Source organism: Brienomyrus brachyistius, unplaced genomic scaffold (assembly GCF_023856365.1).
Source record: "Brienomyrus brachyistius isolate T26 unplaced genomic scaffold, BBRACH_0.4 scaffold45, whole genome shotgun sequence".
NCBI classification, from domain to species: Eukaryota; Metazoa; Chordata; class Actinopteri; order Osteoglossiformes; family Mormyridae; genus Brienomyrus; species Brienomyrus brachyistius.
This window is the reverse complement of record NW_026042320.1, coordinates 2,685,622-2,712,511: the sequence shown is the minus strand read 5'-3', so window position 1 is coordinate 2,712,511 and position 26,890 is coordinate 2,685,622. Positions and strand designations below refer to the sequence as shown.

General features: G+C 44.1%; 2 protein-coding genes across 3 annotated transcripts in view; both read right to left on the bottom strand.

Moving 5' to 3' along the window:
- The window catches only part of LOC125723102 (NACHT, LRR and PYD domains-containing protein 12-like), a 206,956-nt gene that overhangs the window by 121,118 nt on the left and 58,948 nt on the right, over positions 1-26,890 (bottom strand). The window lies entirely within an intron of this gene.
- Positions 9,284-15,951, bottom strand: LOC125723105 (G-protein coupled receptor family C group 5 member B-like). Of its 2 annotated transcripts, none has more exons than XM_048999547.1 (5): positions 15,139-15,951; positions 11,444-11,517; positions 11,054-11,134; positions 9,633-10,589; positions 9,284-9,339 (listed from the first exon to the last, which is right to left on the bottom strand). In XM_048999547.1, exon 4 carries the CDS (start codon positions 10,585-10,587, stop codon positions 9,676-9,678), a length of 912 nt encoding a protein of 303 aa, XP_048855504.1. In that variant the 5' UTR covers positions 10,588-10,589; positions 11,054-11,134; positions 11,444-11,517; positions 15,139-15,951; the 3' UTR covers positions 9,284-9,339; positions 9,633-9,675. The 2 variants fall into 2 exon arrangements, with proteins under 2 accessions (XP_048855504.1, XP_048855503.1); XM_048999546.1 differs by lacking the exon at positions 15,139-15,951 and adding an exon at positions 12,118-12,790.

Here is a 26,890-nt window from a genome sequence, read left to right as displayed (position 1 = left end):
CTTTGTCAAGTTTTATGCTTATTTCCCCTGGTTAAGTTAATCTGACTTGTGTGTTTAGGAGGGTCATACAGGCTTTTTGTTTGTAATGGAAGCACAGGGTCTGTACTTGCAGCTTATTTGCCATGCTAATGGAAGCATTTTACCTTCCTCTCTAATCTCTTTTTTTCTTGGCTCTCACTGCAGTCTCCTCTATGCCAGGGTTTCTCAAGCCAGTCCTTGGACCCCACTGCAAAGATCCACAGTTTTGCTCTGTCCAAGCTCTCAGCACAGCAGTAAAAGGTGACTGTTTGGTTCATGCATGCAGGGATCTGGGACAGAGCAAAAACGTGGAGCTGTCTGTTGGGCTGAGGAATGAGTTTAGAAATGCTGGTGTATGAAGTATTAAACCATTTGACCGGTTGGATAAATGTTCAAATGGTTTCTCAAAATATAAAAAGAGAGAATCTTCTGTTTTGCGTCTCATAACAAGCAAACTTGTTTTTTGTTTTTATGTCACTCTAGTATTTGATATCTAATTTTCAGTCTTCTGGCAATATAATCTGGTGAATGGGGAAAGACTTCCAGCAGGGGCTCCGGTTTCCTCCCACAGTCCAAAAGTGTGCAGGGTAGGTTAATTGGCAAATCTGAGTTGTGAGTGTTTGCGCCCTGCAGTGTGTTGACTTCTGCCCAGGGTTGGTTCCTGCCTACGCCTGTTGTTCCAAGGACAGGCTCCGGTCCCCCCGCGACCTCAGTTTGGCTTGCTGTCTCCCCGCTTGGTTTTCTTTGGTTTACGTCTTCACTAGCCCCCTCGTTGCTTTGACTTGTGTGTAAGTTATGTATGTGTGGTTGTATTGCTGCATAGGGAGTGACTGCTGTTTTGTTTTGCAAGTGTGTGTTGAACTCTGTTTATTTGGTTAGGGAGTGAGGTGGAGTGTTTGCCTTTTGGTTTCCTTTTCTTTTGCACTCAGGTGAGATTAGCTGTGGGTCGCACTTGATAGTTGGGGATTTTGTTTGTTATTTTGGCTGTGGTCACTCCCAAAGTCTTTTGCACCGGGTTATTTGTTCAGTGTCATTATACATGAAAAAAAATAAAAATACAAAAAATATCCCTTTGCCCACTGGTGTTCCCTTCTTGCCCTCACCCTGTTTGTCCCTTTGTCCCATTCCCCTTTCCCGTGAATACTGTTACACTCCAACCCTAGACAGGATATCAAAACAGCATCTTACCTATTGTTGTAAAAGAGATGAGGGATATTATTCGTCGACCTTTAACTTTGCTATTTCAGAAATCCGTATCTGCCGGTGTGGTACCTTCTGAATGGAAGTATACACTGTAAAAAAAAGCAATTTTTTTTCACAGTTTTAAACCATTTTATATCAGCCATTTTGACTACAGTATAATTATTTTTTTCCTCTTATGTTAAATGACAGTAAAGGTTTATCAAAACTACATTGCATAAACATATTTTTACGCACAGTTTGTAAAATAAAAGAAACCCCTTCAGTGAAACTGGTCAATTTCTTTTCTGTATTTTTACAGAAATTAAACTTAGGGTCATATGCAGGGGCAGCATGGTGGTGCAGTGGTTAGCACTGTTGCCTCGCACCTCTAAGACCCGGGTTCGAGTCTCTGCCTGTGTCACATGTGTGTGGAGTTTGCATATTCTCCCCATGTCGTCGTGGGGTTTCCTCCGGGTACTCCGGTTTCCCCCCCACAGTCCAAAAGCATGCTGAGGCTGATTGGAGTTGCTGAATTGCCCGTAGGTGTGCATGTGTGAGTGAATGGTGTGTGAGTGTGCCCTGTGATGGGCTGGCCCCCCATCCTGGGTTGTTCCCTGCCTCGTGCCCATTGCTTCCGGGATAGGCTCCGGACCCCCCACGACCCAATAGGATAAGCGGTTTGGAAAATGGATGGATGGATGGTCATATGCTTTATCTGTAAAATTTTAATGGTTTTATTGTACCAACATGTGTTTTAGTAAATCGAAGGCACAACAGCTGTTTTCAATAATTTTGCTTTCATTATTAACTTTAATTTTACATTCAGTGTACATAAAATGTACATTGTTTTACTGTCATAAACCAGATGACCACCATAATTGTACTGTGTTGTTGGATATATATGAAATGGTTTGCATAGATCTAAGGTTATAAACATTAAAAAAACTTAAAATTAGAAAATATAGACCCTATATTATAGGGAATATGCGAGTAATCGAATTGATATTGTAACGAACCCAAACTACAGTAGCGTCAGAGGCTGTAAACGGAGAACAGATCACCACCAGACTGCAGCTACAATTACAAAGATAATTTTATTCAGTACAATTCATGCAGCGACCCATCGGGTCGGATCTGGATTCACAAAGAGTTCGGTCCCGCTTTCTCCCCGTAGCACACCACCCCTTTTTAAGCGTGTGTTAACCCACGCTACCACACAGTAAATCCCGCACCACACAACATCCCCATTAGGGCACGGCACACCAATAGCAATGCAATGCACAGTAATCCCCACACTTCGGGCACAGGCAAGCGTTACGGGACCCGAACCGCCTCTATAGTCCTGTCCCGACCCTAAGCGGTTACACTGCGCATTTAAAACACACAGAACACTCACACAATAAAGACATAGTTAAAACAGAACACTCCCCTCCCACCGAGGATCAGGACTCTCCCCCGGGGAAGGAATAATCACACCGGTCCGTCACCTAGAACGTCCCACGGAAAGGGAATTTCCCTTCCCCCCCCAATCCGTCCCTATGAGGGCCGCTACTCCCGTCTATCAACCACCCCCACTGTCCTGACTGTCCTCGCCCTACCACACCGGGAACTGTCCCTACAGCCCACTCTCTGGCTTCACAGCAGCCCTAAACGGCATACGAGCGGCACCTCCCTCCCGGACCCCACCCGTACGGTGCCTACCTGACCAATTCCCCCTAACGCGCCTCCTACTCCCTCTCTTAACCCCAGATCCCTCACAACCCAGGAGTAGCCACTTAATTAACTATTACCTTCCACGCCCATCCCTCACACCCCACACATCATCATTACACTCCCCCACCCTTAGGGCAGACTCGTCCTCGAGTCACAACATTTCATAGTCCTTGGACCATGTTGGTGGCCTCCTCTGACGTCGCAGACGAGTCTTCTGAACTGGAGCCCCTTCCCTCCGTTCTTGTTCCTTGGCCCCATGCATAGCAGCAGGCCCATCGCTGTGTGGCTCTGGAGGGACCTTACGGGCTCGGCTCCGCCAGGTTCAGGTAGGCTGGTCCCCTTCCCCCTGCTGCCCTGGTCCAATTGCACTTGCCTCTTCTGGCCGATTCGCTGCCATTGCCCACACTTCTAGCCCTGGCACCCCCCCCTCCATCTCGCCACCCTTTTCTACTTAAGGCCGTGGTTGCGGATAGCCACCACCAGGGGGGGAACCCCTTAGCTCAGGCAGGGTACCAACAGGCATCACTTGGTCTCTGCCCTCCTGATTCGCAGCCTCTGTTACAGTAGAGAGAAATGGTTTAAGTCGATTAAAATGCACCACCACCTCACTTCCCCCTTCCACTGGTACCACTCGATACAATACCTCCGTTGCCCTTTCCACCACCTTATATGGACCCTTGAACCTCCTCTGTAACTTTGGACATAACCCCCGTCTTCTAGCCTTCCTCCAAACCCATACCAGTTCCCCCTCTGAATAGTACTTGACTTGCGCTCTAAAGTCATACGCTTGCTTCTGCTTACCCGAAGCTCTTGCCTGATGACATTTCACTGCTCCCACCACTGTGGACAATATGTCCCCTAGTCTGGCCACATATTCCGTTACAAAGGAAAATCTTTCCCCCTCGTTGAGATTCAACATAACATCCACTGACAACACTATCTCTTGCCCAAAAACAACCTTGTACGGTGTAACCCCAGTACTAGAGTGAATACTACTCCTGTAAGCCATCATCACACAAGGCAACAAAACATCCCAATTGGACTGATTTTCCTCCACAAAGAGAGACAACATTGCCAACAATGTCCTGTTAAACCTCCCAATCATCCCATCTGACTGGGGGTGATAAGCTGATGTCTTAGTCTTTTGAATGTTCAACAATTGACACACCTCGTTGAATAGATTTGATTCAAAATTTCGGCCCTGATCTGTATGGATAGAGCGAGGGGCCCCCAAGCGACAGACCCACTGCTCCGCCAAGACCTGGGCCACAGTGGAAGCTTCCTGATTAGGGAGAGGGAATGCCTCAGTCCATTTTGAGAAATAATCCCCAATGACCACAATGTACATATTTATCCCTGGAGTTACCGGTAATGGCCCTAAAATGTCCAATGCTACCCGTTCATATGGCCTAGCGGTTACAACAGACTGCAGCGGGGCACACCCCTGTTTCCCCCCCACTTTCCGGGAACCACAATCCACACACTCCCGACACAAGTGCTTAACATCCCCAAACCATCCCAGCCAATAATAGTGATCTTTCACCTTTGCTTGCAACTTTTGTATTCCCAAATGACCCCTAGTGGTAGCATCATGCAACTGCCTCAAAATTTCTGGCACCAAAGACTTGTCGATAACAACCTGGACTTGGTTTGCTGCATCAGAATGCAAAGGTGGATATCGTACCAACCTAGAACCCTGCAACTGATCCCACGCTGATGCATATTTCCACAACTCATTTGGAGGCTGACTACCTGCCCTCCCTCCCTTCCTTTAAAGCAAAAATCTCCCGCAGCTCAGCATCTCCTTGCTGATCCTGCCCCAGCTCATCACACTCCTCCTGACATGCCACTGCCTCCTGACACACCTCTCTCACAGCACATATCACCTCTCCCCCTTTTTCCTGGGTAGCTGGCGGTGAGTCTGAGGTTACTGGCAGAAAAGCGGGCACTCTAGAGAGGGCGTCCGCATTAGCGTGTCCCCGACCCGGCCGATGCACTCTCTTATATTGGAAGCTGGCCAGCTGCTCCACCCACCTAGCCAACTGCCCCTCTAAACCTTGGAAATTATGCAACCATCTTAAGGCGTTATGATCTGTCCGTAAGACGAACTCCTTCCCCAACAAGTAGTATTTAAAATGTTTTATGAAGGTAACCATACTTAACTCCTTCTTGGTTGTTGCATATTTCCTTTCTTGTTTAGTCAAAGCCCTACTAGCATATGCTATCACCTGTTCCCGTCCCCCTTCTACCTGGGACAATACTGCCCCAATACCTGCATCACTTGCATCCGTATCTAATATAAAGGTTTTATTAGGGTCGGGGTAAGACAGGACTGGTACAGACATCAAACTAAGTTTGAGCTGTTCAAATGCTGCCTGACAAGCTTCTGTCCATGTAAACCGTCTGCCCTTCTCGGTCAGCTGGAGCAGAGGACGAGCAAGTTCAGCAAAACCCCGAATAAACCTCCTATAATAAGAGGCAAGGCCCACAAAACTCCTCCCCTCTGTCTGATTTTTAGGCACCGGCCACTGGCGCACAGCTTCCACTTTAGCCGGATCAGCTTTCACACCCCTAGCCGATATTATATGACCCAAATACTGCACTTCTGTGGCAAACAAGTTACAGTTCGCCGGTTTAACCTTCAGATTAGCCTGACGCAATTTCGTTATAACCTCATCCACATGGTCCAGATGTTCTTGAAAGGTACGGCCAAATATTATTGTATCATCTAAGTACACCAAACAAGTAGTCCACTGAAGACTCGCCAACTCTAAATCCATGAGACGCTGAAAAGTTCTCAGACTGTTACACAGGCCAAAACTCAGCACATTAAATTGGAAAAGGCCTGACGAGTGATAAACGCCGTCTTATGCTTATCTTTTGGATCCACCTCGACTTGCCAGTACCCACTGGCTAAATCCAATGTAGAAAACCAGCAAGCCTTGCTCAAACTACCCAACGCATCATCAATTCGGGGTAAGGGGTACGTGTCTTTACGGGTAACATCATTCAATTTGCGATAATCAACGCAAAACCGAAGGCCACCATCTCGCTTCCGTACCAGAACCACCGGCGCTGCCCAAGGGCTATTCGAGGGCTGAATGATGTTATTCTCCAGCATCTGCTTTAAGTGACCAGATACTTCCTCCTGCAAATGGAGGGGGACACGGCGGGGAGGCAACTTTACCGGCTTCGCCTCACCAGTATCAATGTTATACAACATCAGGCGAGTTCTCCCCAAATCTCCCTCTCCGGCACTAAATACAGACAAATTCTTCTGCAACGCGGTATAAATACCAGTCATATCGGATGAGGCAAACCCCTTCTGGTGCAATCAAAATATGTTACAAGCCTATCGACTGTCCAGGGCACAACAGAATCCTCCTCATCCTCACCCAGGTCTACATTCTCTGCTTTCCGACTCACCTCAATACCCGTATGCAAGGTACCTACCCTCATCCCCCCATCATTATATTACACTGGCTAGATGCCGAATCCAAAGGCTCCAACATACCCTCAAAAGCAGCCCCACCTGTATTCTCCACCTTACCAGCAATGATTGCCTCACTTCGAGGGGGGGGGGATTACAGTATCTTCTGGAACCATGACGACCCGAGGCTTGTCCACATCTGCTGGCACAAGGAGAGGTAATAATTGACCCATAACCCGACACTCCTTCCTACCAAAATCCAACACCACCCCATATTTACTTAGAAAGCTTTTCATCCCCTCTTGCATCTTAGACACCGTGGTACGAAGCGATTTTACCTCCTGCCTTAACTCCTCTACCACCCCCAACAACACCTCCATTTGTTCATCCCTTTCTAATTTATGCTCCACCACTCCCCTCACTTTAACGTCAGGTGGCAAAGAAGTCTGCTCCAAACTTCTCAGCAACTCCATTTCAGAAGCAAGTTCAATGACATCTTCCAGCGTATTAGGCTTGGCACTACACAGGCTAACCCGAAAATCACCGGTAGCAAAATGCGTAATAAACTGGTCTCTTGCCAACAGATCACAAATCCGATGATCAGCCGTGGGATAAGCCCTAGCGGCTAATCTCCGTAAGGCGTTACCAAATTCCCTTGCCGTCTCGCTATGCAGGCGGCGACGGGCGGTAAAACTAGCTCTATTCCAATCACTACTATCACCAGGTTCAAAACACCTTGCCATAGCCGCTTTTAACAACCCATAATTACTTTTAGCCTCACTCGGCATCCCACTATACATCTCTCTAGCACGGCCAGACAACAGCAAAGACATAAACTTAATTTTCAGAGACTCATCCCACCTGTTTACCTCAGGCGCCAGATAAAATTGTTCCGACCAGTCAGACCACTCACGCCCCACACCATTAAAAGTTTCCGGTATAAATATTGGGTGAGCAGGGGGGGCCACCGGGAGATTGAGAAAACACTCTCTACACGTATAACAGGACAATCAGCGCCCTCATAATTAGGAGATTGTACACTATCCTCCGCCTCCGATATGTTAAAGCTAATTCTAGGTTTCTAAACGGGAAAACCACAAAGGAAAGAAATGATCCCACCGCTGCCACCAGTCAGACCTACAGTGTGAGGTGTAGAGCTGGGTGGCGTTCGATGCCATTGGCTTTAGATAAACTGAACTGTCAGCGCTGTCACTCTAGCTTCACCATCCCTTGTGGAACTGGAGTGCTGACATTTCAGGGACTCCCCATGCCTGTGTTCCCACTTGCCTCTCCCTCCTACTTATGCTGCCATTGCCATATCTGCCGGAGCTTGCACTTTGCACTTCATACTGCACTCACCTAACTGTTAGCACTGCCTATAGTCTCCCCTATACTTTGACTAATTGCACATTTTATTTCCCCAACTCCTCCTCGGGTGTGCTGCCTGGAGACCTCAATCTATCAAGATTTTCAGCACACCCTGCTACATGTGACATGTACCCATGACGTCCTTGCATCCAGCTCGCGTTCTGCCTGTGCCATCTTCCATGTATGACCCGCTGCCTAATTACTTCTGGTTGCCTGGCGATTGGAAGGAGAGTCGGCACGGGCTTGTCATCACCTCCCTGCTCCCCGGTTGTGCCTCAAATCCTGTGATTTGGACAATGTGACTTGGCACTTAGCCATCTCTTCTATTCGACTCTCCCTGCCGGCCCCTGGAGGTTGGGCTCCCCCTTTGAGTCTGGTCCCTCCCAAGGTTTCTTCCTTCTAGAGAGTTTTTCCTTGCCACTGTCACCTATGTCTTACTCACTGGGGGCTTTGGGTGGGGATGCTGTAAAGCGCTTTGAGACAATGTATTGTTGGGATAACGCGTCATACAAAAATAAATTTGTTGTTTTTCTGTTTTAAAACCAAATGGGAAAACCGTAAAATCACCTTTTTTTGTTTCTTTTCTATGAGTAAATTCAGATCTAACAGATACCAGAGATGTAAGATACAGCCTAATGTGAACTTTATCTTAATTTTACAACATTAACAGTCCCAGTCATAAGCTTGGAAACACCCACCCTTAGAATGGTGTATTTTTGTAATATTTTCTACATTTTAGGATAAAATATGAAGCCTGATTTTTTGTTTTCTGCTTTTCGCTTTTTCCCCTTCTGACAGAAAAACCAAAAAACGCTGCTGTTGTTTAGTTTTCCTGATTTCGTTTTGGACTGGAAAACCCAAGGACAAACGATACATGGACTTTTTGCATTTGTTTGGCTTTAATGTGTTTGATATAAACCTAGAGTTGAGAACCTACAGATGTGTGTGTTTGTATGAGTAATCCATCCATCCATCCATCCATCCATTTTCCAAACCGCTTATCCTACTGGGTCGCGGGGGGTCCGGAGCCTATCCCGGAAGCAATGGGCATGAGGCAAGGAACAACCCAGGATGTGGGACCAGCCCATCGCAGGGCACACTCACATACCATTCACTCACACATGCACACCTATGGGCAATTTACCAACTCCAATTAGCCTCAGCATGTTTTTGGGCTGTGGGGGGAAACCGGAGTACCCGGAGGAAACCCCACGACGACATGGGGAGAACATGCAAACTCCACACACATGTGACCCAGGCGGAGACTCGAACCTGGGTCCCAGAGGTGTGAGGCAACAGTGCTAACCACTGCAGGACCATGCTGCCTGTTGTATGAGTAATATAATGTAAAAATTAAATTCTATTTTATGTCCAGTACAAAAGGCAAGCATATCATACAGGTAAAACACCCACATTTAAAAAATGTTTTCATGAAAGTCTGTAACAGTAGAGTGAAGGAACTGACCAGTGGCTGGGCTACTGATATATGGTATGATGATGACCATTGAATGTTTCTCAACTTTTTAACCCTAAAAAAACACACCACTTCCAGAGATGATGATATATATATATATATATATATATTATTTATTTAAAATGTAATGTTTCCTGGGGGCTGGGGAGGACACCTGCAGGAGAGAGACAGATATTGATCATGTAAACATCCTTCAGCAGTGCAGTAGTCATACTTCACATTTTTTATTGGGATTGTTGTGGGGGGGGCACATGCAGCCATGGTACCTAAGCTCTGCTCAAGTGAGATCTGAGTTACAGGGAAAGGTCCATAGACCTTGTTTATATGCTGCTGTTCCACAGACTTCCAGTAGGGGCTCCATGTGAGGAAAGAGCGAGGGCTATGCTCTCTCTCAAGTACACACAGAGTCACAGAGTAGGTCAAAGAAGCGAAAACAAAGTACCATACCTGAGTTGTTGTCACTGAACACGAAGTCCCGGTTTGCTCCAAACTACAGGTGAGAAAGGCCCTCCTCTAAATTGGCCTCTCTCATGCGGGACGGGGGCCGTAAGGTGGCGTGGACCTCAGGAGCAGCGTGCAGCAGTATGAGCAGCCATGCCTGTGCCAGCAGCACCACTGCCTGTACCCGGTTGTCCCATGTTGGGGACAGGCCAAGCGCCGCGTTGCCATACAGGCAGAAGGTGATCCAGGCCACCCACAGCAGGACTGAGGCCAGGCAGGTGATGAGCAGCCACGTGGTCCTGCACCTCCACCGTGGCTGCTGCCTCCACAGACTGCAGGCGGCCCCCACCAGTGCTGCCAGGAGCAGGACCAGCACATAAGTGGTGGCCAGCGCAAAGTCCAGCGGCTGGTATTCACAGGCTGGCTGGCACATGGACATCGTGGCTAGAAGGATCCACTCCGGATCCAACACGGCCAAGGCCACCGCCAGCCCCATCAGTTGACCTGTGCTGGGGCTATGAGCACCTTGTCCCAACCGGCGCAGTCGCAGACCATGAAACACGAGGCAGGTGTTGCAGACAGCAAGCAACACCCCCCTCAGGACACGCCGGGCGAAGCAGAGGCTCTCTTGCTGCTCAGCGATGTATCCCAGGCTGAGGCCACAGAGCCCAAATATGGCAGCGAACAGCAGGAGTAGCGGCGCCACCCCGCTGCGCTCCTCAGCCTCTGTGATCTTCCGCAGGCGACACAGTACCACCAGGAGCAGGATCAGCGAGGCGAGGGCCGCCGCCGCTGCCGCCACCACCACCACCAAGCCCCACACCGCATCCAGCTCACACAAGGCCGTGTAGGGCCTTGTCAGGATGGAGCCGGATCCGCAAGGCGAAGCTTCGTCCCATGAAGAGCTGCCCCCCACCAGGGACAGGACGAGGAAGGTGAAGAGATTAATAGAGGGAGCCATCACTGGCAGGGAGAGAGAAAGGAATCATTTAATGGGTTGAAGAAGTATTAGTCCATTAAACGCAATGTAGCCTGCTGCTGTGCAGGACACATCACAGGCGACACGCTGAGCATGCTGACAACTGAGCAATGGACTTCTACAGTGTGAGACTACATGCACTTTCTTAAAAAGCAGTAATCAATGCCATGTCAACCAGCTGAACAACTTCACAAGTAAATCGGCACATTATATAGGCCACCATCGTTATAAAAATTAATTATTATTTAAATTCAGGGGTCTCAAACAAATTACTGTATCTGGCCGGCCGATATCAGAGAAAAATTAAAACCATGTAATGTCATTCCAGCGCAATTGACACCCGCCAGTCTGCATGTTTTGCGGTCAGGAGTTTAGCATCTCCCAGCGATTTTTTTAGTTTAAGACCTTTGATCTAAGTGAAGTATACATTTTGAAGGGGAGGCCTTACCTTCACTGTCAATGTCTTTCAGCTTCACTTGCTCTTACAACACGTACGATGCACTCACGAATCGTTTGTGTTTGCTTCTCCCTTATCAAACAGATTATTTATAAGCGGTGCATCATGACGTAGTACTGCATTTTTTACGTAATGGAACGCTAACGTTCTAAATAGGGTGGGGGCAGGGAGGGGGCATTAAGTGTAATCCTTTTTGTGTTTACTTTTGAAAAATTGAGATATAACCTTTAAAAAGCACGGATATAATGTAAGAAACTTTTAAAAAAATAAATACAAATAAAAAACGAGCAAATGCATTCAATCTCATTTCTTGTAGCTAGTGCTGGAAACTTTGGTGGACACCAATAACGATATATTTTTGTCCAGTAATATTACCAATACCTAATGTTTGTCCAAACCCATGCAGCGCTCTAAGAAACTCCAGCTTCTGCGATTCCCCCTGCAGACCGCTACGGCTGATACAAAGACAAATGCGCAAAAGATGCTAGTAAGATACAGAGATTGGTCATTGGTTAATATTATATAAATACGCAATTAATAATATGACAAGTGGCAGTATTGCTACACGATTAAATAAACGACAAAAACAATAATAATGACTGATAAGTCATAACGCGTTTTTTTCTTTGATGGTGATAACATGTACATGCAGTACACCGATACCGAAATAAGAGAATTAATGCTATTAGCAGAAAATTATTACTGGAGACATAATTGTTAGGACACCCTCGGCAGGGAAACGCGGACCCAGGAATGCGGAACAGAGCGATCTTTATTAGATCGAGCAGGTAACAGGCTTTCAATGGGCCAGGCAAGAAGAATGGTCGGGGACAGAAGGTAGATTCGGTAGCCGGGGAGATCCAGTCCAACAGGCAGGCACAGGACACGGAGACGAAGGGAAGGGGAGACGAGAGATCCTGGGGCTGGCAGGGAAGGCAGGACGGGAGGTTCAGGGACGAGGGCTGCTCTGGGAAAGGAAGGCAGGCAAGGTAAGGAACGAGGGAATGACACTGGACAAGCAAGCGCTCGATATAGAAATGAAACATTGGCAATACTTCGCAACCCCCGTTGCGTGTGCTGTCCCGTTGTAGTCTCCAGTATGCAGGCTTAATTGATGACATCCGCCGGTGTACGTGACAATAGTTATGTTTCTTCCCGTTTGCAATCAAAGTGTGAGCTTCGGGCGTGACGTTAAGCGGAATCCCAGACCGATTGTATAAAAACGCAACAGGCTTCATTTGAGACTGTATAGGCTTCTGAATTTTTCGTATAGGCTTAATTTGAGTCTGTTTTCAAAGTAAATTAAAAAAATATAGATAACTGATATGTTATCAGTTAATTTTTCAAATATTCTCATTAAAGTGCTTCTGTTGAGAGGGCTTAAATTACGAAAATGTTAACATTGTTCAGTTATTTTTATGTCCAGTGTTGTGGAGTAGCTAACTAAAATAATCGACGCTACTAACTTTACTTCTTTCAGTAGCTTATCGGTAGAGCAAATACTTTTAAAACGCTGTAGCTTTTCCAGTAACTATTTTTTTCCTTTTTTTTACAAATAGCGATATAGCAGCGACATCGTCAAAAATATTACAGGTCGTCGATCGCTGTCAAAAAATATATTTTCATTTCAACATTATTTTCCGCGTTTTTTAATTCATTTGGTTTTTGATGTAGTTAGCATCTCCCTAGCACGGCCACACAATAGCAAAGACATAAACTTAATTTTCAGAGAATCATCTCACCTGTTTACCTCAGCCGCCAGATCAAATAGTTCCGACCAGTCAGACCACTCACGCCCCACACCATTAAAAGTTTCCGGTATAAATATTGGGTGAGCAGGGGGGCCACCGGGAGATTGAGAAAACACTCTCTAGACGTAACAGGACAATCAGCGCCCTCATAATTAGGAGATTGTACACTATCCTCGGCCTCCGACATGTTAAAGCTAATTCTAGATTTCTAAACGGGAAAACCACAAAGGAAAATGATCCTACCGCTGCCACCAGTGCAACTAACCTAAACTAGCGTCAGAGGCTGTGAAAGGAGAACAGATCACCACCAGACTGCAGCTAAAAGTACAAAGATACTTTTATTCAGTACAATTCATGCAGCGACCCATTGGGTCGGATCTGGATTCACAAAGAGTTCGGTCCCGCTTTCTCCCCGTAGCACACCACCCCTTTTTAAGCGTGTGTTAACCCACGCTACCACACAGTAAATCCCGCACCACACAACATCCCTATTAGGGCACGGCACACCAATAGCACTGCAATGCACAGTAATCCCCACACTTCGGGCACAGGCAAGCGTTACGGGACCAGAACCGCCTACTGTATATAGTCCTGTCCCGACCCTAAGCGGTTACACTGCGCATTTAAACCACACGTAACACACATACAATAAAGACATAGTTAAAACAGAACACCCCCTCCCCCCCAGGTATCAGGACCCTCCCCCGGGGAAGGAACAATCACACCGGTCCGTCACCTAGAACGTCCCACGGAAAGGGAATCCCACCCCCCCACCGCCAATCCGTCCCTATGAGGGTGCCGCTACTCCCGTCTATCAACCACCCCGTCTAAGCAGTGGTCATAGCCTCCTACCCCCACTGTCCTGACTGTCCTCGCCCTACCGCACCGGGAACTGTCCCTACCGCCCACTCTCTGGCTTCACCGCCGGCCGCCCTAAACGGCATGCGAGCGGCACCTCCCCCCGGGACCCAACGCGTACGGTGCCTACCAGACCAAATCTCCCTAACGCGCCTCCCACTCCCTCTCTTAACCCCAGATCCCTCACAACCCAGGTGTAGCCACTTAATTAACTATTACCTTCCACGCCCATCCCTCACCCTCCACATGCACACATATCATCATTACACAGTATTTGAGGGATGGAGGGATGAGAAGAGTGGGATAGAGGGAAATATAAGGAGAAGGAGGTTCCTCGGAGCTCCGAGATGTGTTTGGCTGTAATAAATCTGGAATATAGCTATATGACATAGTTTTTGATAACACCAGCATTTATTTTTTAGGTTTGTCGAGCTCCGTCAAAACAATTAGAACGAGTCCCTTATGTAACTGGAACCCCTCTCACATGTAAACACAGTGACACGCTACAGCGTTGGTTTGTTGTCTGAGGCTATGATACTGACCATAAACACATTCTCAAATTTCACTGCACCAATCACAGCATATGCAGGCAGAAAAATCATAGCAAACAACATTCAGCATTAGACTCTAAAACCGTCTGTAATGTCTGTGTTTATCCAGTGGACCATAAATAGCTTTCCTATTTCAGTTTCTTTCAGATGTTATAAAGTAGTAAATAAAGAATCATATTAATTAAACCATGTATTACTGACTATCAGACAACTTCAACAAGTTACCAAATGGATGCAAAATCAAAGATATTCATTTGCGCCTGGCACTAACCATGTACTCCTTCACAGTACTAAGCCATAGAAAGGGCCCCAATGAAACCCCTGCATTCCTGCATCGCAGATACTCTAATCTCAGCATTTATAAGATTATATTTGTACTACCTGCCAATTTTTATATTAGATGAGACTAAAAATTGAGAAATATCTATATGCAGAAGTAGTTTTTCCTGATAAGAAGGATAATATCAAGACTGTCAGCATTTACAAATCGAATTATGACATATCTGAGTAGCCCAGACTGTCCGGAAAATGGCTGACTAATGTACATACAGTGTAATAAACTTATAATCAAATGGATAGAAAAACGCTGAATAATGGACAGGATTCAAAGGGTAAATAAGGTGCATCATGTGGAAGAGAAGTTAGGTGGCGTTGGGGTGCATTGTGAGTTTCATCTGGTAGCTAGAAGGGAACAAACAGGGCTTTGGGGGGGGGGGGGGGGGGACTTCTCCGGGGGCTACATCGCTCTACCTTTTTTTAAAATGATTTATTAAAAAAAAATCTTTTCTTCTTACACTATAATGGCAGGTTTAGGACTAATACAGTACAGTCATAACCAGTGTCAGGGATTCTATGCATCGCTACACAGAGACAAGTCCAGATATTGAGCCCAAGGCTAAAATTGTGGTTTACTTACAAGTGCACTTTGGTGGGCAGTGGGGGTGTTTGTCCTTCTCTGCTCACATTTTCCCCTCTTATCCTGTCTTCTCCTCCACAGCCCTTCCTCCTTCTCTCTGTTGGTCCTATATTCCCTCCCCTCCAGTCATCTATGTTCTCCTTCCTCTGCGGTCTCTCCTTTTCTCCCATTCTTCAGTTATACTCTCTTCTCCGCTCTCCCTGTATCCCTCCTGTCTTCTGGTCCTGTCGTCTCTTCTCCAGTCATCCCCTGCTTCTCAGTCATCTCTGCATCTTTTCTCTCATTTGTTTGCTTATTCTTTGATTGTTTGTGTTATTCGTTAACCCACCACCCCATGCTGGATGAGTCTTGATGTTTTTTGTTCTTTTTAAAGTTAGGCTTCTTCCTTTGTTTTTGTGCCATATCTTCTGCCCTCTTCTGGTTGCGGCAGTGCATGACACGGATGGAAAAATAGGGTTTATTACAACTCACACATCAAAACCAAAAGGATCAGGATGGATCCAAAATAAACAGCAAATGACCAGGAATGAACTAAATGATGGAATAAACACAACTGGAGAACTATATACATACATACAGCTATAATGAACCATGAAACAACAGAAGCAGAACAGGCACTTAAATACACAGCTAACAAGACACAGTGCAGGACAGTGAGAATCATAACCAATAACAAGGACTGAGGGCAACCCAGGAACAGGTGTTACAGTTAAACAGCACTGGTGAAATCAAAGTGGCCTTTCAGCCACATGGTCAGCTCTGCATCGCCCTCTGCTGTTTGCATTAGAAGCTGCTTGAAATTCCCACTCTCCTTACCAACACCTCGAAAAGCCAGGCCTTGCCGTGCCAAGTACTTAACTCCAGAAGATTTTTCCTCACTTGCTGCTGCTCTTTCCAGCTCATCTGAAGGTTGAATATTAACAGGATTGATCTTCTGAATCCATGTCATCAGTGCTAATCTGTGGCACTGCCTGTCTTTATGTGCACTGAATTTCCACAGTGCCTTTTCCAGTTTCGCATGCCAGTCTTCACAAGAGCTGAATCTGTCTTTCATGCCAGTTTAGACATTTGTGTTACAAATTATTTTGCACAGTAGAAACAAAGAACCCCCCTTAAGACGAGGGGGGGCTGTAAGGAAGCCCAGTGTGATCTTTAAACCATTTCTCCTGAAAGCAGGGTCTCCTGTTTGATAGACGTGACATTTACATTTGGCTGATTTGGTGAAGGTCCAAGCTCCTCCCCCCTCCTCCCTAATACACCTTCATCTTCACCTGCCTGTCTGCTCTCTCTCTCTCTCTCTCTCTCTCTCTCTGCCATTGACTCACACTCAGTCTCCCTGATTAAATGCTGTATCTGAAATACACACCACTGGCCAAACTAAGAAGCATATTAAACTAACATCAGGATCAGGCTGCTGTGACGTCATTATTCACTCTTAACCATCAATATTTGCTCCTTTTCTCACTCCCCTCCATGTCGCCTGCATTCTCTGCCGTCAGCAGCCTCTTGCTGTCTCTCCCTCTTCATCTTTACGCTCAGCACAGCAGAGTTTACATGAAAGCAGTTATCAGTAAACAAGTGGTGTTTCTTGACATGATGCTCAGGAATGGATCTCTCAGGATTTGTTACCTGAATGGGAATGATTAATATATGAAGAACCTTTGACTCACATACTGTATACGTCTATCATCTGACTGGCACTAATTATCTCACTGTCTCTACTTACTTTCCTGCTTTTCTGTGGTTGCCCAAAAACTCACGATTGTCACACTTCCTCTTCATGATGACAAGCTACTCACTGTGAATAAAAGCTGACTGTAATAAAACTACCTGCATTTAAATCATACATTAATGACACAAAATACCTTAAAGTATTACTTACTTACTTATTTTGCACAGTAGAAACAAAGAACCCCCTTTGGGGGGGGAGGGGGGGGGCAAAGTGAAAGTGATGTGGAAAATCGCCTCTTACCACTGAAAGACATGGGGATGGGTGGTGCTAATAATGGTACTGCAGCCAGCCAGTAGGGGGCGCTTGACATTTAGGGTTTTCACCTATTAGAGATGTTATGGTCTCCTTGTTTTTTGCAGTCAATGCTTTGATCACAGAATTGTCACACTTCCTCTTCAGGATTACAGACTTTCATGAAAACATTTTTTAAATGTGGGTGTTTTACCTGTGTGATATGCTTGCCTTTTGTACTTTATGAAGGACATAAAATAGAATTTAATTTTTACATTATATTACTCATACAACAGGAGGCATGGTCCTGCAGTGGTTAGCACTGTTGCCTCACACCTCTGGGACCTGGGTTCGAATCTCCGCCTGGGTCACATATGTGTGGAGTTTGCATGTTCTCCCCATGTTGTCGTGGGGTTTCCTCCGGGTACTCCGGTTTGCCCCCACAGTCCAAAAATATGCTGAGGCTAATTGGACTTGCTAAATTGCCCATAGGTGTGCATGTGTAAGAGTGAATGGTGTGTGAGTGTGCCCTGCGATGGGCTGGCCCCACATCCTGGGTAGTTCCCTGCCTCGTGCCCATTGCTTCCGGGATAGGCTCCGGACCCCCCCCGCGACCCAGTAGGATAAGTGGTTTGGAAAATGGATGGATAATAATAATAATAACAAATAATGATGATAATAATAATTGCACTGTGTCCAATGACTGCGAGTTACTGTAAACAGTAAAGTACACGTAACTGGACATGTCTGTATTATTTTGGTTTATACTTATTAATCCATTAATTCTAACTTTTGTACTTTAAATGGACAGAGTACAGTTATTATTATTAGGACAAGTATTGTGAGGGAACGCAAAACTATTGAGAGGAAACACAAAACAATTAAAAATATATTTTCTCACCCTGACATCTAAGGGACTCCATATACTGCAGATGATCTATAGAAAAAAATCACAAATACATCACTATCAACAAATATGTGGTTTTATTTAAATTATTGGGACTCAAAGGAAAATGGCTCTTCGCAATTTTCTTTTGAACCGTAATCATAGGCTAATTGATTAAACATAAGTATTGATTTATTTCCATGACAACATTGTATATAATACTTATTTTGTCACCCTGGTCTATTTCATTGCACATAAGAGAAGGCACACAGAATAATAACCAAAGGGTGAAGAATTTGATTGTGATTTTATTTTGAAAGATCACTTTATTATGGAAGGCCATTTGGGACTTAACATCTACTTTGACGCCCATGTCAACACGTCAAACAAATTATGTCTTAACACGTATATTACTTACGTGTTAAGCCATTCGGACATCTTAACACGTCTTAAAACTGCATGTTAATGCGGCCAATTTGAACCTCTTAAGACGTTTGTACCTTTAATGCATCTATGCTATTGGTTGGCATAAACGTACACACCCCTTTTGACGTAAGGGCTATGTTAAGACGTTCAGATTGGCCGCGTTAACACGTAGTTTTAAGACGTGTTAAAACGTCCGAACGGCTTGACACGTAAATAATGTAAGTGTCAAGTACATCATTTGCTGACAATTACTTTGACAGCTGGGAGGACGACACAGAGTAGATGAATTGATCATATTGAGGGGTTGTGCCATTGCCTTTCTCTGTCCATGTCCTTGTGTTCTACACCACACCTTTGTTTCCTGTAAACCTGCGTTAGGCTCTTTCTGTACCTTTCCGACACAGAAACCTTTTCATAACATGAATTTATAATTGTCTTCTCACTTGAGTATGAATGATGCTTAGATATAATCTATATAATATAAATTTGATATATACTATATATGTGCACCCCACAGAAATCTCCACAATTGTAGAGGTACATATGGTCTCTATGCTTTTCCTAGAGAGCCCAGGCATAGAGAAGACACAAAATAATCAGTTTTCCACAGCATTTTCCTCCAAGCCTTCTCTAGTAAAACCAGAGACTATACCATCTCGCGTAGTCACTGGCTAGCATGCAAAGAGCCATTTCTGTGGTTTTTGTTCTCTTGCCCCAATCATCACAATCGCGGTGGATTAAAAGAAAAAGTCAAAAACAGTACTGTGTCATGCTATGTGTCTATGTGTAATAGGATTGCAGATTAGCTTAATGGACAGTCACCCCTGTTTAATTTTTTTACAGATTTTCTGAATGCTTAAACACTAAAAATGATTCTTATAAAACTATTAATAGTTATAGCAAAATTACTCACTGTTTTGCACTCAGTTTGCACTTTTGTAACACACAATTTGCAAATGTGTAAATACAATCCACTGCACAGCACTCTTTTTGTGGAACTGTAAACACAACTCACTGTTTTACACACAATTTCCAAATGATCAACACATTCCTAGTAAAACTATACACATTTATGGCTATTGTTTACACTATTTTGCCAACTGTTTTTTACACTATTTTGCCACACTGGCACATGTGAAAACGGTTTTAGATAATTAGTTCACTTTGCAATCAGCATGAGAGCTATAAATAAGCCACAGGTACAGTAAGCTTTCAGTGTGGAGAACAATGGAGGGAGAAGGAAGACTGAGAAGAGTGAGAATTAGAGAAGGGCGAGGAAAAGGATGAAGACTAGGAGGTGAATTTAGAGGATGAGGAGGTGAAGAGGAAGGAGGAAGGGTAAGAAGAAATATAATAACTGATGTCATCAGAGCTACAACAGTGGATCATGTTATCAACCATGGAATGACCCTGAGGGAAGCTGGCCAATGGGTTCAGCCTGACCTGAGCCGCTACGCTGTAGCAGGCATCATAAGGACGGTTCCAAATGAGAATCGGTTAGTACAGTTACTTCACAGTACGTTTTGTAGTGGTACCATACTGTAATGAGAATCGGTTAGTACAGTTACTTCACAGTACGTTTTGTAGTGGTACAATGTAATGAGAATCGGTTAGTACAGTTACTTCACAGTACGTTTTGTAATAGTACTATACTCTAATGAGAAACACAACAATGCTGTACAGGTAAAAACTGAAATGGTTACTCTACAGACCTGCTAGACATCCAGAACCTGGGGGCAGAGGAAGAATGTTCACTGAAGAACGAGAGACCCATATAGTTAATATGGTGATCACAAATAATTCCATTAGGCTACGAGAAATACAGCAGCGTATAATAAAGGATGACACCATCTCCCAAAACATGAACAATGTGAGCATCTCTGCATTATCTCGTGTACTGGCATGCAACAGAATCAGGATGAAGCACATTTACAGAGTCCCTTTTGAAAGAAACAGTGAACGCGTTGGCATGGCAGGAACATTACTGGACACGGTGCCATAACCAATGTCCCAGGACAGCGTGGTGGTAACATAACTATGTGTGCAGCTATAAGTCAGAACGGTGCTGTTCACCATCATGCAACCCTGGGCCCATGTAACACTGCACACATTATTACATTCCTGTACAGTCTACATCATATGCTCACTAATGTTCACAGACCAGTTATGTCATCATATGGGACAATATTAGTTTCCATAGGACTGCTTTAGTTCGCAACTGGTTTACAGTCGCCCACTCTTCACTGTACTCAACCTCCCGCCTTACTCTCCATTCTTGAATCCGATTGAAGAATTCTTCTCTGCCTGGTGCTGGAAGGTCTATGATCGTCATCCCCATCAACGCATGGCTCTTTTACAGGCAATGGCGGAGGCATGCGAGGATATTGACCAGGCATCATGTCAGGCCAGGATAAGGCACTCCAGGAGAGTTTCCCCGGTGCCTTGGACTAGAAAGCATTGCATGTGATGTTGATGAAATTCTGTGGCCGGACGCAAAGAGACGACAAGAATGATTTTTTTTCTCTCTCTCAGTGAAATTGTATGTTGTCTTATGTTTCTTTTGATGCATGTGAATAAACATTCATACTTGAAATTTGAATCTTGAATTGTGTTTACAGAACTATTTATGACAAAAGTATGACCTCAAATTGACATACCTCGTGCACAGAGAAAGCAAAAGCCAGATGTGTTTTCCATTCCTACCATCAGTGTGTAGTTAGTGCATTGTGTGCTTATTAAGATGATGGTTTGTGTTAACTGATTGGTACAAAAATAAAATTTTTCCAAAGGTTTGAAGAGTTAAGCAAGATTTATTAGCTTTTGCAAGAGACCTACAACATTTTGCTGATTTGGTGGTTTTTTTATTTGTGTGCAGAGTTTTTGCAAAATAGCCAGTAGTTACAAAAATGTGTTTAAGCCACCAGAAAAAAAACGTGTGTGCTTTGGTGCACATCCATCCATCCATCCATTTTCCAAACCGCTTATCCTACTGGGTCGTGGGTGGTCCGGAGCCTATCCCGGAAGCAATGGGCATGAGGCAGGGAACAACCCAGGATGGGGGGCCAGCCCATTGCAGGGCACACTCACACACCAGTGACTCTCACACACACACCTACGGGCAATTTAGCAACTGCAATTAGCCTCAGCATGTTTTTGGACTGTGGGGGGAAACCAGAGTACCCGGAGGAAACCTCACGACGACATGGGGAGAACATGCAAACTCCACACATGTGACCCAGGCAGAGACTCAAACCCGGGTCCCAGAGGTGTGAGGCAACAGTGCTGACCACTGCACCATCATGCCGCCCCCCATAAATTCATTTTTCCATTTTTATTTTCAATAATATTGATGTTAACTCAGCATCTTATTTTCAATGTTGAAAAAGTCACTTTATATCAAGGTTTCGCCACCATTAATTTTTCAATATTGAACATCTGACCAAAAATCTATTCAGTTTCAATGCTGATAATTTATCACTGACCATAATTCAATGCATTTAACTATACTTCAACGCTGAAACAATAACATGATGCTATCTGGGCTATGAATAATTATTTCAATTGATTTACAGATTCCAAGCCCATATAGGTGACACACAGGTACATAATGGGCGTCTTATGTCTGAGGTAGCCAGCTACTGTGTTTGATAACCCACCATTATAATAATAGTTTCCTTGCACCAGTATAAAAGTAAACCAATTGATCCCTCTTACAATAACCTGTGGTATGAAACTAAATAAAATGTATTGTACCAGTCTTGGGGAAAACCAGTGAGAATCCACTGTGAAACAGCACTGCGCAAATTCTCATGTGTTCCTAATGACAAGGGCAAGACTGGTAATCAAACTAGCCTCTCAGCAGGAGTGTTAGTGTAAAAGTAGGGCTTATTGACACAGATAATAAAGCTTGTTAGAATGCGTAACATAATTATTTAGCTGGGCCCAGAAGAGGTGAGAGCTCCCCTAGTGGCTACAGGAGTGCATTTTCCCCAAAGCAGGTATAATGGATGGTGGTCTTATTGCTTTTAGACCACAACTTGGGATAGAAGAACAAATCAAATTATTTTCCTCATTTAATATTCAGATTTTAATTGGGCTTAAATTTTAGAACACAGTGTGTTCTAGGATGGTACGTTATGGATATTAGTCTCTACCACATTCTAACGCTATAAATCCAGACCTTTTCCTATGTTTGATTTGGTGGCTGCCAGGCGTTCTGAGTAGTATAGTGACTATGGTAGGCGTGTGATTCCCTAAGGAATTTTTTGTTCTGTTCTGTGTGGCAAATACATATAATGCTGACATTTTTCCTGGAAGATTTGGGATTTTTCATCCCGTGCCTTAAGGTATTTCTCTCCAGCTCTAGGGAGTCTCCCCCGAAAACACCAGTCACTCACTAGCCTTACACTTATGCTTGCTGACTTATTCAACACCATGAATGGATTAACAGAAAAACAGAAACCTATTAAAAGGCTGCACCATATCATGATATGCAAATAAACATCCAGCATCATTGTTTCACAGGGAAGTACGTTATTTATTGATAATTATAACCCTAACCCTTACTTCTCAGCTTGACAAACATAAGGTGCGGCGCGTGAGCATGTGAACTGGTTGAAATGCAAGTGTCTCACAGTCAATGCATAAGACTTGAGAGCCCTGACTTTACTTATATAGCCCACAACATGTTTATGATTCATAAATTAATCTGGCCAGCAAATCGGTCTTTCATTTTCCACAGAATAAAAAGAACGATAATGTTATCCCGCTGATAATTGCAGGCGCGTTTCACCCCCGGCACTGGCTGGAGACACAGGCAAAAGGCATACAATCTTACTGAGGTACAAAAATTATTCCATCTACTCTGCACTTCTGCATAACTTCCATCATAGTGCCAGTTTTTGTGGTCAGCAAGTTTATTACTGTAAGCGCCTCCATAGTAGTGCCTCTGAGGAACTGAACCGGACTTCCGATGGTGTCTCTCACATGCACATCATACATATATATATATATATACACTCACTCTCTCCGGGTCTTTCACATGATATGTGGTCAGCCACTATATGGGAGGGATATTCAGGCATAAATTAAGGGCATATTTACAAGCCGCACTAGTGTACCTATGTAACCGGTCATTCCCTGCCTATACTCTGCATTGTGTTTTGGGGTGTTATCAGGTGTGTGTGGGGTGCAGGAGGAAGGGATATTACAGACGCCGTTGTCGTTCCTGGATTTTATTGAAACTGTTGGGAACAATAAGGAAAGGGGTAAACTTCATATGCTCTGGCCCTCTCGCTCTCTCTGCACAAAGTAAAACAATGTATATACTTATGTATAGACGTGTTTTCTATCCCCTGCTTATGATGAATAATAAATCAAATATAATATATAATATATGGGTCATAATTATACAATTGATTTACTAACTCGGGGGACCCTGCCACTAGATCCTCACCTCTTCCCACGTGTGCAATACACCAAAGGGAAGAGGAAATGAGGTCGGGACCCTTATAAAGGGGAAAAGACAGAGGGAGGGGCGATGCAGGACAAAAGCATCATGGGAAAGTTTAAAGGATATTGTACCCATCAGGTTAGACAGAAGAAGGAAAACAGAATCTTGTATAATTATAAATTAAAAGTAAAATAACAACCTGTTACAAGTCACCTACACTTCAGACTTCATCCTCAAAATCAAAGCAGTATTAACACAAGCAACATGTTCCATCTCTTAAATCCAATCTAACTTTTAAAAATAAAGTCTGTTTCAACTGGACTTTTATCTAAGAAAAACAAACATTTTATGTTCGAGTTGTTATAAAACTACTGAAACAAATAATTGGCTATACTGCAGTTCCGTTGTCTTGTTTGGCACCCTAAATTATGTCCTGCATTCTGTGGAAACAAATGAAGGCTGAGGAATGTTACGTAACACAGCTAGAATGCAAAAACTCTACCTGGTGTAATTCAGTGCATAAAACCAATGGTCTTAAGTGTGGTGTCTTCTTCGTAACACTCCCTGACTTTTGTATCCATGACCATGAGATAGGGTGGGCTGCTTTTCTTCCTTCCTTTGACTAGTATTCCTCCCTTTCCTCCCAGCCTTGGTTGGTGGGTCAGGCAGCATCACCTTCTTTTAATAGACCCAGGTGTCATTTATCTTGAAATTAGGTTCAAGTGCAGAAAATGATCTAGCAGAAGTCTTAGACAATCTCTGAATTACAGAGAAATCTGATTTATTCTGAAACTGTGAGAAATTGTTCATCTGTATTTTGCTGCATTGCTAATTGTTGATGTGTGTGCCCTCCTTGTGCAGTAAAGGGGAGATCACATGCAGAGCTGGTTTTCTGTAGTTTCTTAGCCTGAATTAAAATAAAATATTCTCTTCATATAGGAACCAAGTCTCTGGCTGGAAATTTCTACAAAAGGTCCATCTTCTTTTGCCGTATCAACACTTAAATGAGAAAAGCAGACAGGGACAGTATAGGTGACAGCAGTGACTGTCCTTCCATGCCATCCATATGTACAAGGGCTATGACCAGAGTACACATGTACAAAAAATTATATATCAAAAGCAAGTACCTTTGTTGAAACGTGAAGGTAATCGTTTACAGCATAACAATTCCATCCTAAAAAAAAGAATTTGTCTGTGTATTGCCTAGGAACTGCTACAATGTTAAAATGGTAAATCCCAACCAAACAGAGCAAAAACTGACACGTTATTTAAGAACTGAAAGAAGGAGAAAATTGAAAACTTTCTTCGAGGGATCAATAACATATATGTTTTGTTTCCCACAGTCCTGTTACTAATTCAAATCTTAAATCCTGTACTTTGATATTTTGGGCTGAATGTAATGACAGCAAACGTAACAGCTGCCTCAATGCAGGTGAAGGCAGCCCAGAGGGTCCAAGAGGTCAGTGGTCAATTACTGCATAGGGATCAAATCTGCAATCAGAAAATTACTGCATACATGCCTTTATATTACGGTCAAGCGGAGAGTCAGAGCAGTTTCCATAGAAACAACGTAAACAAACTTTACCGTTTGAAGCACAACAAACTCTGAGTGAAAATGGCGCAGAGGTGAGTAGCTTGTTAGCTCTCCAAAATGTCTTTGAATTCTTCAACTGATGTTGTGCTACTTTGATTATTTAGCCTTTTATACTATAATGACATAGTAAATGTCTATAATACAATAAAAACATTACATATTTTTTTAATATTACATATTTTTTAACGTCATTTAAAGTGCAGTGGTTTTTATTGCTACTGTGGTTGCTAATATTTAAATAATGACAGACTATTTGGTTAGTAAATTCATCTCAAACATGCTAGTTTAGTAGGGCTTCCCAACCTTTCGATGTCCGCGGATCGGTTTCCGTCGTAGAAAAGTGTCACGGATGGGTAAGACGGCGGTATAATTTGGGGGTTCCCACGCCGAGCGGCGGGAGATTGACGGTGTATACGGACATGCGGGGCTAATGGCGTATTTCCGTACATCAATACGGGCAGCTTTCTTTCCAAAACGGCGCGATCCCCTAATAAACGGGACGGCTGGCTCCTCTACCCCCGGTTGTCTGCCGCCCGGTGCAATACTCCGCGCGGACGGTACCGGAACACCGACCGGAAGTTGGGACCCCCTACTGTACAGGGTGGTAGGTAAATTGTTAAAAAAAATTGGGGCATTACTTTCGGAGTAGGCTAGATGCTTCTAAGTTTATCATTACATCTATTTACATTGTTACACAGGATTAACACTTTCAAATATTCTTAGCTTGGTTAGTGTTAACTCAGTTCTTGGTAGTATTCATCTGGGTATTCATTTGATGTGGAGCACAGTTGTTTCGTATTTGATTCTAGTTATAATTTGGTGACATTACTGTTTAATATGCTATTGCACTTACAGTATCGTGCATTTTACAGTAGATTTTTTTTGCAATCTTGCTCGCTGTTTCTTTTATTCTTTCGTTTTTATATATGTGAACCCTGTAATTATTTATTATAATAATTATAACAATTGTATTTTCTGTATGGTTGAAGAATTTCCAGCTCTTTATTTATTTTATTATCTCTCTTAAGTGCTGGTTAATCTCTCATTTATTCCCCAGAGAGCGAATTGAGAGAGCTGATCGATGGACCAACACCCAACACTGGGAAGCCTGGAACCTGTGGGATGAAGTGATCAACTGGGGAGAAGGTGTGGAGGAGTTCTCACCAGTGACACTCCCCACTGTCCAGGCTGGGGGGGTTAAGGGGGGATTGGGGGGGTCTACTGATTTGGGTAAGGGAGGGGAGAGTGTGGGAAAGGATGGACTGCTAGCCAGCACTAGTATTTCATCTCAAAGTCTTCAGAGTAATTACGGCCTTTCATCTGAAGACTGGGAAATTTATAAAACTTGCTACCTTAACAAAAAAAAGAAAGTCAGGAAGGACCGGACAAGCCAGGGGGAAGGTGAGGTAAGGGGGCAGAGTAGTGAGGAAT

Bases quoted from the DNA above. Each gene is read 5' to 3' on its own strand.
- LOC125723105 (XM_048999547.1), bottom strand. From the start codon at position 10,587: ATGGCTCCCTCTATTAATCTCTTCACCTTCCTCGTCCTGTCCCTGGTG.